General features: G+C 43.5%; 1 protein-coding gene across 1 annotated transcript; it reads right to left on the reverse strand.

Annotated features, from left to right (window-relative positions):
• Positions 1-10,426: 10,426 nt before the first annotated feature.
• Positions 10,427-15,941, reverse strand: SLITRK2 (SLIT and NTRK like family member 2). The gene is made up of 2 exons (XM_034441594.3): positions 15,402-15,941; positions 10,427-13,622 (listed from the first exon to the last, which is right to left on the reverse strand). Exon 2 carries the CDS (start codon positions 13,577-13,579, stop codon positions 11,003-11,005), a length of 2,577 nt encoding a protein of 858 aa, XP_034297485.2. The 5' UTR covers positions 13,580-13,622; positions 15,402-15,941; the 3' UTR covers positions 10,427-11,002.
• Positions 15,942-17,289: the final 1,348 nt, after the last annotated feature.

Consider the following 17,289-nt stretch of genomic DNA (forward strand, 5'->3'; position numbering starts at 1 on the left):
TTAGTCAACCCCAAATGCCACCATAAACAGCTGTGTTCTTAGCACCGTTGGTAAACATGTTAAGGAGACGATGCTCCCAACAGGTGTGTGGAATAAGCTCTCCCAAATAAAAGGACCGTGATAGGGATGGTTGTCAGAAATGAAGTAAAAAATGAGATTCCCAGATACTTCTCTTTTGGATCCTGATCGATCCAATAGATGACAAACTGGATTGGATTGGATTGGATTGGATTGGATTGGATTGGATTGGATTGGATTGGATTGGGGAGGGGAGAGGAGAGAGGAGAGGAGAGGAGAGGAGAGGGTTGAGTTGAGTTGTGTTGTGTTGTGTTGTGTTGTGTTGTGTTGAATGGATGGGAATGCCTAATACCTGTACTGGTCTCCTCATTCACATCAAACAAGTCTCCTAATTCATGTCTGATTCAGCTATCAAGCACTGTTCTTGCACAATGAGGAATTCACATGGGTAAGCAAGGGATTAAAACAGGTGATTGTAAAATTAAAAAGAGGAAGCGGATCCAGGAAATCAACCCCTTATAACCTTGGAGAATCTGCTCCTCCAAAATGCAATCTGACTTCGTTTGTGCAGGACACCAAAATGTGTATTCCTTCTTTGTGGGTTATCCCAGTTCATTTAATAAAAAGCCGATGACGGTGTATTTAATAAACCATCATTAAACCACGATGGCTCAGTGGTATTGCATGTATGTTCACAAGATAGGCGTCTCGCTGTGCTGAGTTGGAAGGTTTTAAAAATAAGCACCCTCTCGCCATCCTGGAGATTTGACTGCAAAGGAGAGAGAAATCTATTGGCGTCAACTCACAAAGCCTTTGCTACAGCCCCTTTGTCAGCTTCTAGGAGTAAATGGTAGTCAAAAGGAGGGAAGTGGATGGCCCCAGCCTTCCTTTCACAGCAATACATCTGCAAGAATAAACACCCACTGGCACAGTTAAAAAGCTGATGAGGCATGACCAAAAAGGAGCTTTCTAAGCAAATGTAGAATAAAAAAATCAAAGAAGGGTTTGAAGGAAGCCTTTGACGGAGGCAAAACTGCTCCATCTGAGATCTCAAAAGATGATCACAACGATTTGCAATTACCCTTGACGTGGGCTTGCATAATAACACCCCAAAATCACACACACACACACACATACACAACACAAACAAACCAAACCTTTTCTCCTGCCTCTAGTACGTCACCCCTTTTGAAAATTTGCAGGAGAAAATACATTCCCAACTGCCAGCATTTGGGCATTGAGAAAACTACCCCGTGAAATTATGAATGAGTCAGAAATGGGAAGGTTGCCCAACTGGGCTTTTTTTAAAAAAAAATAATAATATAAAAGGCCTTGAGAGAGGGGAGGGATGATAGAGTTGTAAAACATCCCTTCCAGTGTCTTTCCATTTGTGTGCTTTTAATGAAGAGAAGGTTTTCTTTTGGGAGAAAAAGTGAGGGGGTGATTAACGATGGTGACATATAGTTTCCTTGGAAGATGCCCTGGGAGCATTTTTGACTGAGGAATGGATCAGAGTCACCCAAACCTCTAGATGGGTCACAAATATATTAGATAGATGATAGATAGATAGATAGATAGATAGATAGATAGATAGATAGATAGATAGATAGATAGATAGTTAGATATAGATATAGATAGATATGAGAGAGAGAGAGAGATGATGGATAGATGGATAGAGATAGATAGATGATAGATAGATAGATAGATAGATAGATAGATAGATAGATAGATAGATAGATAGATAGATAGATAGAGCCAGATAGATAGATAAATAAAGAGAGGGAGAGAGAGATAGAGATGATAGATCGATAGATCGATAGATCGATAGATAGGATGGATGGATGGATGGATAGGATGGATGGAAGGATGGAGAGGGGGCGGGGAGATTTCCTTGGTCCTGGTCCATCCAGGTGATCCTGCCAACCTTGCTGCTGCAGCTTCTTCCATAAATTCCTGGAAGGTGCAACTCAATGGTGGATTTTAGATTCATTTATTGATCCATTGAAAAGAATCTTCCATTTTTTCTGAAAAAGGTAAAGGAATATCACCGAGGGCTATTTTTCAAAAATAAATAATAGTTTTGAAAGTCAATCAGCCTAATACATGGGAGATGTTATCAGTTAAAATAGTCATTTATTGATCCCAATTAATATTGGGAAAATGTCTTGATTTCAGGATGGTTGAGCATGAAATCTTGAACTATATACTATACTGTATAGGTACCTGCTGTTGCTGTCCAAGGTGCTGATCAGGATCTCATCCTTTCTCAGGTTCCCTCCTGTCTTCTTTTCAAAGAAGCTCAGCTTTTCATTGATTTTAAAGAGGTTGTAAAATCTGGACTTTTTGCCTAGGCTCTAAAGCATCTTCCTGAAGTTGTTGAGACATCTAAGAACACAATTCCTGCTAAAAAGTTTATTGCCTATCTAACCTTTCTAAAAAGAAAGAACAGCGATCATAAAGAGCAGCGTCATTCAAGTAGACCAGCAAATATAATTAGGACCCACCTAACATCCAAGATCGTTACGTTGTCTTAGCCATCATCAGAGCCTATTCATAACAATCACGTTACTTCCTAATAACCTTTAAAGAGAGTTTCAAGTGAAAAGAAGCATAATTATTCTTAGTCCTTGCAAATGGCAACTCTAGCTTCGGAAGTTCAGTTTTCAAGATCACGTTTCATACGGTGGATTGTTGTCATTTCCCAAAAGGAAACAGAATTATGAGCAGAATAAAGGTATGGGTTGAAAAGTCCTGTTTATCCATGGAAAGAAGACAGCATTCTGAAATCCCCTGTAGAGGACAGAGGCCCTTTGATGTCATCAGATCAGATCGTCGTGAGCGCACGCGTGCCAGAAACCTGGAAGTTCATTTTCAGGGGCACGCATGCACCATTGGCAGCTCCTCTTCTGGATTGTGGCCTAGACAAGCGCACACGCTAGAGCTCCCTTTTTGGCACTCGGTGCTGAAAAGGTTCGCCATCACTGTACTAGATATTCCAAAACCTATTTCTCCCCTGAGATTGTTAGCTAGAACAAGTTAAAATCAAAGAGACTGTGTAAAATCCAGTTAGATACAGGGGTGAGCAAAGGTCAATAATCCAGTAGACCTACAAAACCTTTTGTGAAAATATCATTTGTCTAAATCTCTTCCAAGCTATTTTTTAAAACCAGCAAAACTCACCCTTGGAAAATATATTGTCTTTGTGTTTTCTTTAAGTCATAAGTATTCTCTTTCTCTTCCGCCCTCTTCCCAGTGTTAAATTATATTCACAATGTGTTGCAGTAATTTTGAAAAATCACAAGCTGTATCTATGTGTATCTTGGGAAAATCAATCTAAAAAGCGAAAGAAGAATAAGCAAACTCCCCTTAACTTCCCCCTCCCCACAATCTCATTTCACTCATGAAGAATTTGGGAACCCAGCATTTATATTCTGAAGGAGAAATGATCTTAAGCAAAGTGTTTCCTTGGTGATATAAACAATCTTGTTTATACCAAGGATTTAACTCTGTATCAGTACTGCTCAGAACTCTAAGGACTATTAGATATCATTTTGAAGCATTTCAACTTATAAACAAGGAATATCAGTTTTGAAACTCTAGAAAGAACATTATAAAATCCTTTTCTATTAAAATTCATATGTCAAATTGTGTGTGTGAGAGAGAGAGACAGAAAAGAAAGAAAGAAAAAGAAAGAGAGAGAGAGGAGAGAGAGGAGAGAGAGAAGAAAGAAAAAGAGAGGAGAGAGAGAAGAAAGAAAGAGAAAGAGAGAGAAGACAGAAAGAGAGGAGAGAGAGAGAGAAGAAAGAAAAAGAAAGAGAGAGAGGAGAGGGAGAGAGAAGAAAGAAAGAGAAGAGAGAGAAGAGGGAGAGAGAAGGGGGAGGTGGAAGAAGTAAGTGAACAAATAAGTATTCAGTTTTTTTTAATGGAAGTATCTTTACTAGGAATGCAACAATATTTTGTTCATTACGCATTTTTAAATAAACCCATCTGATTTTCCTTGGCAGAACTTAAAGCATTTGTTCTCATGTTTTCACATCTCTCTGAATTTCTGGAAAGAGTTCTCATCTCAAAACGAAAAAAAAAAAAAAGAAAGAAAGAAGAAGGAAACAAATTGTAAGCACTGAAACGCAGTTTGAAATACGCACTTGAGAACAAGTGCATTGAAATCATACCTTTTTGGGGAAATACATTGGACCTAAAGGTGTATATTATTTTGTTGCTGTTTTTTTTTTTAAAGAATAATCCTAGTTTGATACGAAATGAGAGGACAGGAATTAACGAATGGGCAAAAAAAATGATGTGGACAAGGTATCTGTTGATCCATTCATCTCTAGTTCTTATTTGGTGCCAATGGAGCATATCCAAGTTTAGGTCCATCATGAAAACAAATCAATAGAACATATGCAGAGGTGGTATTCAGAGGCGGTTCAGACTGGTTTGGGCGAACCGGTAGTGCCGACCCACCCATCCGGATGCAATCCCATCCTATATCGCTGTGTTTTTGATGCCGCACAGATGTGTGGATGGCACACACGAGCAAATTGCTGTGTTCTTTGACGTTGCACTCATGCACGGATGGCGCTTGTGCAAGTGAAGTGAACGTGCCCGTATGCACGCTCACAATTCCGGTGCTGGCCGAACCCACCTCTGAACATATTGCATTAATCGAAATGCTGCAAAATTCATCCATAAATGAACATCATAAAATGGGAAAGGTGGCTATTGAAGTTGAACTCACATATTCATGTACTTACCTTTCTTTTAGATCCTCATGTATTAGTACAGTTTCAAAACTTGGTCATTGTTTGATGACAACATTATCATCTTTGGGATTTCAAAAATTTGTCTCCTTTCCAGCCAAGGAGACAACACTTGGTCTAGAGCTAAAACAGGAATATTTTGGGGGAAATATATCTATTTAATGGGATGGGATTTTTCTTCCTTTCCATCTGTGCCTTGTGAAAATGAAAAATAAGTCTGACCTTTAAGATTTAGCCAAAAAGGAAACCTGTTAAATGCAGTGCAGTTCTTCTAAAAAGACACACACACACACACACACACACACACACACACACACACACACACACACATATATACATACATCCTGCGAGCTCCGGAACTTAAAAATTTTAAAATTTTAACATAATTAAAATTTTATTTAACTAAGCTTTCATCAGCCATCTGCTGACATCATCAGAGTATTAAACTACCATTAATCAATTGATTAAGGGCATATAAAGGCAGAGATCTCTGTATTGGTAGTTTAATACTCTGACGACGTCAGCAGATGGCTGACGAAAGCTTAGTTAAATAAAATTGTAATTATTTTAAAATTTAATTGAGGGAACCAGAGGCAACCATTTCCTTTTTATAAAAATATTGGAGACAGGGGGACAAATACGGTTGAATTTCCCCATTCATCCATTCAAGTAAAATTCATGGCCATGTCACAGTTTAGAACTCACCTGCAAATCTGCAGACCAAAAACCCTGCTTTCTCCACATAAAGCTTGAGGCTTTGCAGAAAAAAGAAAATAACAAATCGAACCCAGCTTTATAATAAAACTTCCTTGTCGTAAGTCAACAATATTTTTTTCATACAAAAGCAGCAGTTGAGACAGAACATTTCTAAGGAGCTTTTGAGATCTAGGATGCCATACTGGACTGATCATTGTACATTGTCCTTTTTGTTGTTTTTATCAATCTTATAGAATTAGGTCAGGACATGGCTGGGAATCTTTTGTGGAGTCAACCGAACACGAATATCACAAATACGTAATTATCATAATGCAAAATGTATAATAAAAAGTAGCACATATTTCTTTAACAAGAATATGCATTTACCCCAAGTTAAAAAGATAATTGTGTATCAATAGGAATACATTTGGACAAAGATGCAGTCAAACTTGGATCACAAAGCATTGTAAAACCCAAGAAATTCTCCTGCCCCAAACTTTTAGAAGTCTCCAAACAAATAATTTCTCAAGACTACAGTAGATGGGTTTTTTTAAAAAATCCCAGTTTAACACCTGGGATAAATAGTTAGCGCTGGCTTACAAGTGATGCTTGTCTTCCCTTAAGCCACTGCCTGTTGGGGAAGATGGATTTTCCAGTAGGTTTTGAAACATAAAGGTAACATAAAATTTGATCTAATGAGGAGGGAGGCGTGGGAAAAAAATTAAGAGAACTAGCTGTAGAAAATGAGCATGGAAGACAACACAGATCGGTTGCCACATTAAGACAAGAGAAGGCCATTTGGTATCCTTCAGAAAAAGCCCTACATTTTGGGTCAAAAGGTCAATTTATTTTCTGTTGGGCTGGAGAGAGAGAGTGGGGGGAGACGGAAAGGGAGAGGGAGAGGAAGAGAGAGGGAAAGGGAAAGGGAGAGAGAGAGAGGATATAGACAGATAGATAATAGATATAGACAGATATACAGTTTATATATAGAAATAGAGATAATAAAGATAGTAAATAGATGATTGATTGTTTGATTGATTGCTATAAAGGGATAATATAGAGATAATAGATAAATAATAGATACAGATAGACAGGTAAAATAGATAACCAATCATAGATTATACAGAGATAGATCCTCTCTCTCTCTCTCTCTCTCTCTCTCTCTCTCTCTCTCTCTCTCTCTCTCTCTCTCATCTCTCTCTTTCTCTCTCCATCCATCCATCCATCCATCCATCCATCCATCTATCCCTCTATCCCTCTATCCATCCATCCATCCATCCATCCATCCATCCATCCATCATCTATCTATCTATCCATCCATCATCTATCTATCTATCTATCTATCTATCGATCGATCGATCGATCGATCGATCTATCGATCTATCGATCTATCGATCTATCGATCTATCCATCCATCCATCTATCATCCATCTATCTATCTATCTATCTATCTATCTATCTATCTATCTATCTATCTATCTATCTATCTCTATATCTATCCTGGCACAGTAAATTAAGAACTTTTATTTTTTTTAAAAAAAAAATATTTCAGTGCATGTGGCCGATAATGTTCCTTTCTAAATATTTATCGTGATCTTTTAATGATCTATTTACTGTAGACCTTTGAATAGTCCGTTCCTTTAAGAATCACAGCACAGAATTAATCACTGTTGATACAGATAGATGTTTGTGCATGTATATACACACACACAGAGAGAGATACAAAATTCCTTGGAGTTCAGATTTCTCCCTATCATTAGATCACATGAGGAACTGCAAAAAGATGTGTAGATCCCATCAGACAAGAGCCCGGTTCTCTATCGGCATCCTAATAAAAGGATTATTTTCTCCACTACTCTATTTATGAAAAGGAAACACTGCTTTCCTTTCAGGAGCCATCAATTGGTTGAATAAGGAAGTGAAAGCCTGGCCTACTTTGTATGCTGAGCATCACCCCAGTTGCATAAGGATTTACAATAGCCAACAACAAAACTGGTTTTGTTATAAATAAGAGCAATTGGTTGGGAAGGAGGGGAAAAAAATGGAAAAGAGAAGGAACTTTCCCTTAGTTATGTTTGCACCTAAGGAGACAGGAAAAGGAAATATTTTAATGCTCATAAAGATTGATCAGGCATTCATTCAATTAAAACTTGTTGTGTATTCTAAGGGAAACAAAATCCTCCTTAACAAAACCCAGCAAGTATGGAGACACACTAAACTCTATGCACTCACAGATCAAAACGAAGATGTTATGAAGAATAAAAATGATTGACAGTTCTTGAGAGAGAGAGAGGGTTTTTCAAAAACTACCCGGCTGGAATTAAATGGTTATATAAAGAGATGCCCTGCAAATATTCTAGGCAATCATTTTGCTAATTATTTCTTAAGGGTGCATTTTTTAATTTAAGAACATTTTTTTAAAAAAAACAAAACTCTTAACTGATTAGAGGAAAAGATCAAAAACCCGCTGTTGAAAATCAATGTATTTATTTAAATAATGGCAAGAACCAAAAGTAAGTCCTCCCTTTTTGGATCATCTTCTTGCTCGAATTCCTGGCTTGGCCAGAATAGTGATGGAATAGCCATCTTCAACTTGGCGTCCTCCAGATGTCTTGAGATTTGAACTTCTATCCTCTTCAATTGATAGTCCCCATTGCTGGAAGAAAATGACCGGAGCTCAACATATCTGAAGAGCACCAGATAACATTGGAGAAAGGAGAACCTGGTGCATGTTTTCTAATGTCTCGTTACCATCACCGTCCTTTCTCTTTGATGCCATGGGTTTAGGTGGAGGTAAAAAGCAAGCATCTGATTGGCCGATCCTTCTTCCAATGGTGTCAGCATGCCACCATTAGTGATCCATTCTCATGGAAGTTTAGAAAGAGGCCAAACAGTAGAATATCCACAACTCTACAGAGATGGTTGGCAAAACTATATCTTATTGTCTACGGGCAATATTTGCAGTTCTAACAATGGCAGGATTATTTACTTACTTAATATATTGGTTTATTGATTGGGTTACTTGAATTAGTTTGCATCCCTGCTTAAATGAATCTCAAATCTCCGTGACAGAACTCAGAACCCATTGAGTTTTTCACAACAAGTGAAACTTGGGTGACGAGATCCATGAATGTCGCCATTTTTATCACTGTTTCACGCTGCTTTGGATTCTAGGTTGACCACCCAAACTAGAAGTTAATTCATGAGCCAGAAAGGGTTGTAAAAGTCTTCTGGAACTTGCAGGGACTGGGAACTAAAGCTTAGTGTAGGTTACAAGTCCTACTATTTGGACACTAAAATTGTATAGTTTGTTCAGTTTTAGATGATATTCTAGGCAGGTGATTCTCAATCTATTCTTCACCACCGAACCCCTTTAAATACCTTTTGTGGCTATGGACCACTAAGACTTAACTCAAGATTGAAATCATAATCTTTCTTCAAACCTTCATGGACTCCCTGCGATGACATCGTGGCCCCCAGGGGTCCTCAGACCATAGGTTGAGAGCCATTGTTCTAAGCCATAACTTATGATGAATATCTTTAGGAATATAGTTCAATACAGAAACCAGTGAGACATCAAAAATACTAATTTGAGACTGGATCTGACTTAGTTTGTTGGGCCAAATTTAGAATTAACTGGGAAAGGAGAAAGACTGATTATGTGTAAACCAAAAAGGCCCTTATATTTTTTACAGCATAGTTGTATACGAGCCCTTACAATTGTTCTCTCCTCCCCTTATAGAAAGACCCATGGGAAAATCCATACTGGTTTGATGTGATCTCTATAAACAAACATTACATCTGGAATTTTTATATATATATAATTTACATTTTGCTGATAAAGAAATAAAGGGAGACTGGATTGGAGCTGAAAGGCAAAAGGGAGCAGAATGCCCCCTCCCACATGTTGGGGTAGTCTTGGTAACCAGGTGTCTTGGTAAACACTTGATCTTTTCCCTGGCTCAAGTGATGAAGGGAGAACTTGTGGCTCAGAAGGTTAATTCAACTGCCTAACATGCAGGAAGCCCAAGTTCGAATCCAAGTAAGGGTATGGCTAGCTGATGAAAGCTAAAAAGCTTGAAATAGATCTATACTAGTCTCCCTTTATTTCTTTATCAGCAAAATGTAAATTTGGTATAAAATGGTTTGTGGTGAATGCAACTGCTTGAGGGCTCCTGGATTGGAGCTGAAAATATATATATATATATATATATACATACATACATACATACATACATACATACATATATACACACACATGGAGAGATATATGCATATGTGTTGGTGTATATTTGTGGGTATGTATGTGTATATATATACACACATGTACATATATGTATGTGTACACACACACACACACACACACATATTCCCCGAACACTGGAAATGGAAACTCTTGGATTTAAATGTATAAAAATATCTAATTTTAATGCAGAAAAAAAATATATTACAAGTAAAGTAATGTTCCCTTAATTAGGCGAATGATCTGAAAAACATTGAACATTATAACGGTGTTAGGAGCTGCGGCTTAACAATTATGGGAGCTCTGTGGATCAGGCGGTGTTGATTTTGTGTTAACTTTTTTTCTTTTTTCCTTTTAAAGAACGATCGCTCCCAAGTGAGAGGGCTGGATACCCCCAATCCACTAGCTAAATTCTTAAGTCATTTTCGAAATGTATGTAAAAATCAGGCCGGAAATAAAAAGCGGAATAAAAGAACATTTTTACAGTTCAGTCCATTAAAAAAAAAAACAGAAATTCCCTTACATGGGATTTTGCTTGTCAATTAAGCGATCACCCCTTGTAGCAAAGTGGGGCACTTCCCTTAAGTAAAAAATAAAATACAATTACCTTCGGACCATGATGTGATGATGTATTTAAAGTGCAAAGACACTTTAACGCACATGTACAAATGTGACGCTCAGTGCTTGTACTTAACCATTGAAAAAGAAGGACTGTCAATATTTTTATTTACAAAATAAAATAAAATAAAAAAGGGGGGGAGGGAAGAAAGGAGGGAGGGAAAGAGAAAAAGACATTTCCTAGTCTAGTGAAGGAAGGACAGAACATCGGTTTCAGACATTATTGTTCCATCTCAATTCTCTGGATGGGGCCACGGGTATCGAAAGAACCTTTTCGTATCGTCTCTTCATCTTTTTTCCCCCAGAAATAACCCAATGCAAATGTTCCGAGAAGAAACATTCATTCAGTTCTTTAAAAAGGCCGAACACGGAGGGAAAAAAGGAGGAAGATATGCAAAATCATAACAATAGTAATAATTATAATAACTTAAAGGGAGTTTAGTAGAAGACGCCCATCCAAAAACCTGGCCTGGTCTGAAAATGTCTTCATTGATGATGATGATGAGAAAAAAAAAAAACCCAAAAAAATATTATTCTTATTCTGGGACCAATTTCATTGGAGGTCTTCAGTTCAGATCTGGCTTGCTCTCTTTTTTTCCAAGACTTTCCCCACCCATCCAATGCAACCCTCCCCTTCCCCAGGTCTTCTTTCCCCCCACTCCCCATTTCACAACTGACTAATGGCAGTTTGTTTTTCCAATACTTCGAGGTAATCCGGTTCGGCCTGCAACTTTCCTTGCAGCAAAGGGAGATCTGGTTTGGACAGTTCCGTAAAATACTTCCTCGGAGTCCCGTACAAAACCGTTTTATTGAGCCTGTCTTGGTTTTGTCGCCTGGACTCGTAGGAAGGGGCGAACTGCCTTTTGGGGAGGGTGCAGAAATTATATTGGACCATGCTTCCACTAGGCAGCTCCTTCACCCTCTCCACCAAGTTTTGATACAACAGTTCGGGCTCTCTCGAAAAAGATTGCTTCTCCAGCATGTCTGCCGCGGTGATGGTGAAGGCGAAGCTGGCAGAATCGTCCTTCTTCGGCTCCAGATTGCTGTAGTTAAATTCGTGGAGATTCCTGTAGTAAGCGACGGGGTCTCCTTCCTTCTGCATGTAGATAGGATTCTGGCACATCTCGCCAACGGAAGGCGGGATGTAGTTATAGACGTGCCCTTCCGCTTTCTCATGGGCCTCGCTGTTGTAGCACCCGTACTGCAGTTGGAAGGAACTGACGTCCAGGTTGTTGGCACTGCTGGGCACACTTGGCAGACCCTTACGGCGTTTGAGAACAAAGACAAAAAGCCCAGCCCCAAAGCAGACCGACAAAATAAACACAACCAGAAGGCCCAAAATTAAGACGGAAAGGGGGACTTCAGTCCGCATTTCTGGAAAAGCGCTGGGGAAGATACTGAAGGCTGATGGCGTATCGGTGTTCAGGTTGAGGGACAAGAGAGAAGAATCTAAGAGGTTGGGGTTCTCGGGGCAGATGGCTTCTTTGCTCAAGGTCTTGAGATGTTCTCCAGTGTGCTTGGCAGGAGAATCACAGATCACTTCGTTGATTACCACCGGGCTTCCTGACTGCTGATTGTTTTGCTCGGTGACTTGTTCTATCCAGTATCTCAACCCCATGATATCACAGGTACAGTCCCACGGGTTTTCTTGAAGGTCAATTTGAATGAGGGCTGAAAGCTGGTCGAGGACACCTTGCACAGGAAGGTACGAGAAATGGTTGTTTCTCAGGTTGAGTCTAGTTAAGGTGGTGCCTCCAAAGACATTGTCCGGCAGGGACCTCAAGAGATTGTTGTTCAGAAAGAGGAGGTGAAGATTGCCCAATGCATCAAAGGTGCGTGGCAAGATCTCTTTAATCACGTTATACTCTAAATAGAGATACTGTAAGCTGTGGAGCCCTTCAAACATGGAAGGATACAAGACCTCAAGGTAGTTACCATTGAGGTAAAGCCGGCGTAAACTGGTGAGGTTAGAAAAGGCACCTTCTTGGATCACAGCAATCCTATTGTTTCCCAAATGTAACAAGTCCAGGGAAGGATAGTCCATGAGATCGCTTCTATATATCGTTTGCAAGTAATTGCTTGTCAAATAGAGTTTCTTTGGACTGGTGGGCTTGGGGTGGAGATCGGAGATGTTGCCAATTCTTTTTTCCTGGCAGTTGATGTTCAACCCATTGTCAGAACTTTGCGAAGTGCAAGCGCAAAGATTCGGGCAAGTTAGGGGCACGGGAGATTTGGTTTGATAAACCATGATGGGCCCAAAAATCTGCCTGTCTTTAGACACGGTGACCCGTGGGGTTGGGCGGTTCCTGGTTTTGGGTGGGCGGCTGGCTTTGGGAGCCCTGGTGGCCCCGACAGCAGAGTTAACTGTTGGGGGGAGTCTCTGGATGTGTGTGTCTGAGTGGGGAGGGTATTTCTCCCTCGGGTTGGAATCGCCCACACTTTTTCGAGGGCAGAGGTCCTGCCTGGTGAGTTGGGTGACATCTTTGCCGTGCAACCTGAAAGGGGTCTCGCACACGATCTCCCCAACAAAGACCGTGATGGTATCTAGCCAAGCTTTGAGAGGAAGAAGGTCACAGGTACAGTTCCATGGATTCTCCTCCAGCTGGATCTCCATAATCCCTCCGATGTGCTCCAAGACGCCAGCAAAAGGCATCATTTTTAGCCGGTTCCCTCTAAGGTCCAGGTGGGTCAGGAGGACAAAACGAAACACGTTGCTAGGGAGGGATAACAACAGGTTGTCGTTGAGGATCAACACCTTCAGCTTGTTGAGTTTGCTGAAAGCCCCCGCCTCAATGGCAGTGATGTAGTTGTAGTCAGCTTGGAGATACTCCAGGCTCTCTAAGCCTAGGAAGGTGTCCTCTCGTAAAATCTCCAGCTTGTTGTTGTTGAGGTGCAGCCTCTTAAGAATCCGAAGGCCCAGGAAGGCCCCAGTTCGAATCTCTTCCATGTCGTTGTAACCCAAGTGGAGCGTCACGGCATTGGAGTAGTTGACAAATTCGTTGGGGTAGAGTCGGGCGAACGCATTCCCATTGAGAAAGAGTTGGTAGATCTTGGACGGGGGAGGCAGGAGGAGGCCGACCGTCGTAAATCCCTTGTTCTCGCAATTAATATTCAGCACGTTCTCCTTCTCCTCGCAAGGGCAGCGGCTCTTGCTGCAAATGTCTTTGGCAGGTTTGCGGCTCTCTGTGGTCGGCGCGATCCCAGCTACTGTGAACACGCTCAGCAGCCAAACTCCCTTCTGCATCTTTATGGAGCCTTGAGCCCACCTTCTGCGCCAAGAGTCAATCCTTGAGGGAGACGAGGAAGGCAGAAAACAAGGCACGTCAATCAAACAGCACCCAACTATTCTGGAGGCAATGCAGCAGCAATGTGACACAATCCTCAACGCTCATCCTCACCCGCACTTCCATTCCTTTTGGGGCCCCTCCTCAAGAGGAAGGGATGTCTGCCCTTTTCACCCCCACCTTCTCTCTTCCTTGGACCCCTCTCTCCCTTCCCCACCGGAGCTACGATTCTTTGGAGCTGCTCTTTAGGATTCTTCCTTAAGTTGTCCTCTTCTGCCTTCCTCCCTACCCTTCCAAAATATTTTGGGGGGGGAAGGGAGAGAGGAAGAAGTTTTTTCAACCTGCTGAGAGCCAACAGTTTTCTTCTCTCCATCACCCACCCACCCCTGTTCCCCTTCCCTTCTCCAGACGGGCCATGTTAGGATGGGAATTTTCTGACTCAACTGACCCTTCACTTCTGCAGCTCGTCCCCTTTCTCCTCCATCTCACACTCTTGTGCCATGGAAACTCTTCTGTGCCAGGAAGAAGCCTGGCTCATCTCCACTCCCCACTGGCTTCGCCCCAGCCGGCCCCCTACCCTCCATTTCCAGTGTAATCAATAGCTCTTGGTTGCAGGAAAAAAAATATTTTCTTTCCTCAAAGCTCCCCACTTTCCACTTGGCCTAATTATGCCCAACGGGTCCCATCAAAGAGTTGAGGGACGCCATCAGTCGGGGAAGCCTTGTCCATCTTCCACTAGGAAAGCCGGACAAAAGGAACCTGAGAGAAGCCCCCCACCCCCGTTGGAGGGTTCTCTTGAGACCCCCCTCCCCATGACTCTGGGGAGTGTTGGGGGGGGGGTGTCTCCTTCCATTGCTCTTTAATTTGCCCTGTCGGGAGGCTGGATGGTCCTATCCAGACACCCAAACAAACAAAAACGCTTTTTTTAACAAACCCAAACCAGCTAAGCTGTAGATTCTACAGAATTGACTCTCTTATTTCTCTCTATTCATCATCACCCACCTTCCCTATTAAATCCGAGGCTTGGTGGTGGTGGTGGTGGTGGGGAAAAATTGTGGAGGAGAGAAGGAACGGGGATGGGGAAGCGGGGTGGGGGGGGGTTGCTCTCTTTCTTTCCTTTGGAAATCACGGAGGGCACGGAAAATTCAAGATCCCTTCCACCACCACCCCGGTTGTTAGCGTCTCCGGCTTGAAATTCCGTGACTTTCCATAAATATAGTTAAAGGAGAGAAGATCTAAAGCAACTCAATGCAAGCCCCCCGACCACCATCCACCCACCCACCCACCCAATAAGCCCACAAAAAAACCCTCCTCATCTCTGGAACCTCAAATCTACTTTATACCCCCCCAGCCCACTCGCTGGCACTTTGTTGTACCCCTCAAAGGCGGAGAGGGGTTGAAGGAAACGAAGCGGTCCACCCCCCCTCCCAAGAACCACCAGCAAATTTAATTTAATTCTCTTTTAATTTATTTTAATTTTTATATCGCATGTATTTTAATCTTGGCTGTTCACCGCCCTGAGTCCTTCGGGAGAAGGGCGGTATACAAATTTAATAAACCTAAACCTAAACCTAAATGAAACCCTCCAGTTTTGAGTCTACCCGTTGCGAACGGCGACCCCTTCCCCACGCACCCCCGCATCCCCTTCCTCCCTTCGACTTCCAAACTGCCAAGCACGGAAACAGTCCGTCCGTCCGTCTCCCCCTCCTCTCCAACCTCCTTTCCAGAACCACCCACGCCCCGCGCCCCGCAGAGCCCCCTCGGCTCCGTTGCGGTACTCACTCATCCGGAGAATCGCAACCTCTCCGTCTTGGCCCGGGCGCGCAGCCACGAGGTCAGCATCTTCCGCGGCGGGGAAGGGAAGGGAGGCGAAGGCGAAGGAGCAGCAGCGGCAAAATCCGGGGCGGGCAAGCGGGCTTGCAAAGCAAGCGAAGGCGGGCAGAGGTGGGCATGGGCTGGGGCTGCGCCCGCCTCCGCTTCCCCCAGCGCGGAGAGGCTGGCGAGACTTTCTTTCTTTTTTTGTGCCAAGCGCCCCGAGCGAGCGTGCAAGCGAGGCTGGCTAGTAAGGATGCGCGGGTGGGTGGAGGAGGAGGAGGAAGAAGAAGAGGAGGAGGAGGAGGAGGAGGAGGAGAGGAGGAGGAGGCGCACAGTCCTTCCGACGGGGCGAGGAGGGCCAGAGCGCAGCGTTGCGCGCAAAGCTCGGCTCGCCCGGGTTTCTCTCCGCTCCGCCGGCGCCTCCAGACCTCTGACTTACTTCGGCTGCCTGCGGGCAGGCTGGCCTCCTCGCGCGGAGCCAGCGCGGCTGACGTCACGCGTGGGGCTGGTCTTGCCCGGCCGTGGGGCGGGGGTAAGGGCGGGGGGTGGGCGGGTGGGATGTAGAGAGGGTTGCGCGGGCGGGCAAGGCGGAGATTCTGGCCAGCGCCGCTCTCCAGCTGCTGAAAAGAGGGGTGGGTGGGTGCGCGGGGGTGGCAGCCGCGGGGGTGCCCTATTTCGGGTGGGAGTGGGGGTGGGGTATGTTTGAGGAAAATGGAGCAATTGGCCCGGGTTTGGGGGGAGGGTCTGCGGGAGGGGGAGGAGGAGGGGAAGGACAATACGGCCTATGGAAGCGGAGTGATGGAGTGAGGATGGGAGCTCCTCTCCGGAGTGGGGTGGGAGATGGAGATTTCCGCGTCTTTTTTTTTTTTTTCTTCCCCTCCCGGAGATAGGGAGGATCTGGCTGGGAACGATGGGAGTTTCAGTTTAAGGAATCTGGAGAGTGCCAGGGGAGAGAGAGAGCCCAGGCTGGGGATGATGGGAGTTCTATGCCAGCCTATTAGAGAGTGGGGCCCTTGGTGATCTCAAAGCTTGGCCGGTTTTCTTGCAGAACCCCAAAGACAATAACAGTTCAACCCTGAGCTGCAAATATTCTCTTCCCTATTGGAGAGTGCTTGGGGATGAGGAGCTGGGGGATGATGGGAGTTTTAGTCCAGGGCATGCAAAGGCAGTCACTGGGGCTTGATTCGTTTTCAGAGTGAAAGAAATAAAAAGAAAAAACCAGGAATAAATCTCAGGGCGGACTCCTTTAGAGAGGAAGAAGGCGGGGAGGGGTGTATTTACTCCAAGTGTAAGGATTCTCCTCCCAAAGGGGGTGGGTGGGTTTCAGGAATTAGAGGGTCCATCTCCCCCCCCACACACACTTTCCCCCCCTGCAAAACAGTCAAAGTTAATCATGTAAACTTATTTTCTCTGCCAGCTGAACTGCTTACATTTGGTGGATCTCTGTTAAGAAAAAAAATAGGTAGATTAAAAAGGGATAAATGAAGACAAGGGCTGAGGAGGAGGAGAGGAGGAGGAGGAGAGGGGGAGGAGAGGAGGAAGAGGGGAAGGAGGAGGAGGAGGAAGAGGAGAAGGAGAAGAGGAGGAGGAGGAGGAGAAGGAAAAAGAGAAGGAGAAGGAGAAGAGAAGGAGGAGAAGAGGAGGAGGAGAGGAGAGGGAGAAGAGAAGGAGGAGAAGGAGAAGAGGAGGAGAAGAGAAGAAGGAAGAGGAGAAGAGGAGGAGGAGGAGGAGGAGAGGGGGAGGAGGGAGGAAGAGGAGAAGGAGGAAGAAAGGGGGGGGGCTGATTTTAAAATTCAGCTCCCTGGGCGGGGTGGGATAGTGAGAGATTTAGACCTAAAGAGTTTCTCCCTGGGAA

Source organism: Pantherophis guttatus, chromosome 12, assembly GCF_059756535.1.
Source record: "Pantherophis guttatus breed Tessera chromosome 12, ASM5975653v1, whole genome shotgun sequence".
NCBI lineage: Eukaryota > Metazoa > Chordata > Lepidosauria > Squamata > Colubridae > Pantherophis > Pantherophis guttatus.

What these genes read in the sequence shown, in the direction of transcription:
- SLITRK2 (XM_034441594.3), bottom strand. Translation starts at nt 13,579, where the DNA reads ATGCAGAAGGGAGTTTGGCTGCTGAGCGTGTTCACAGTAGCTGGGATC.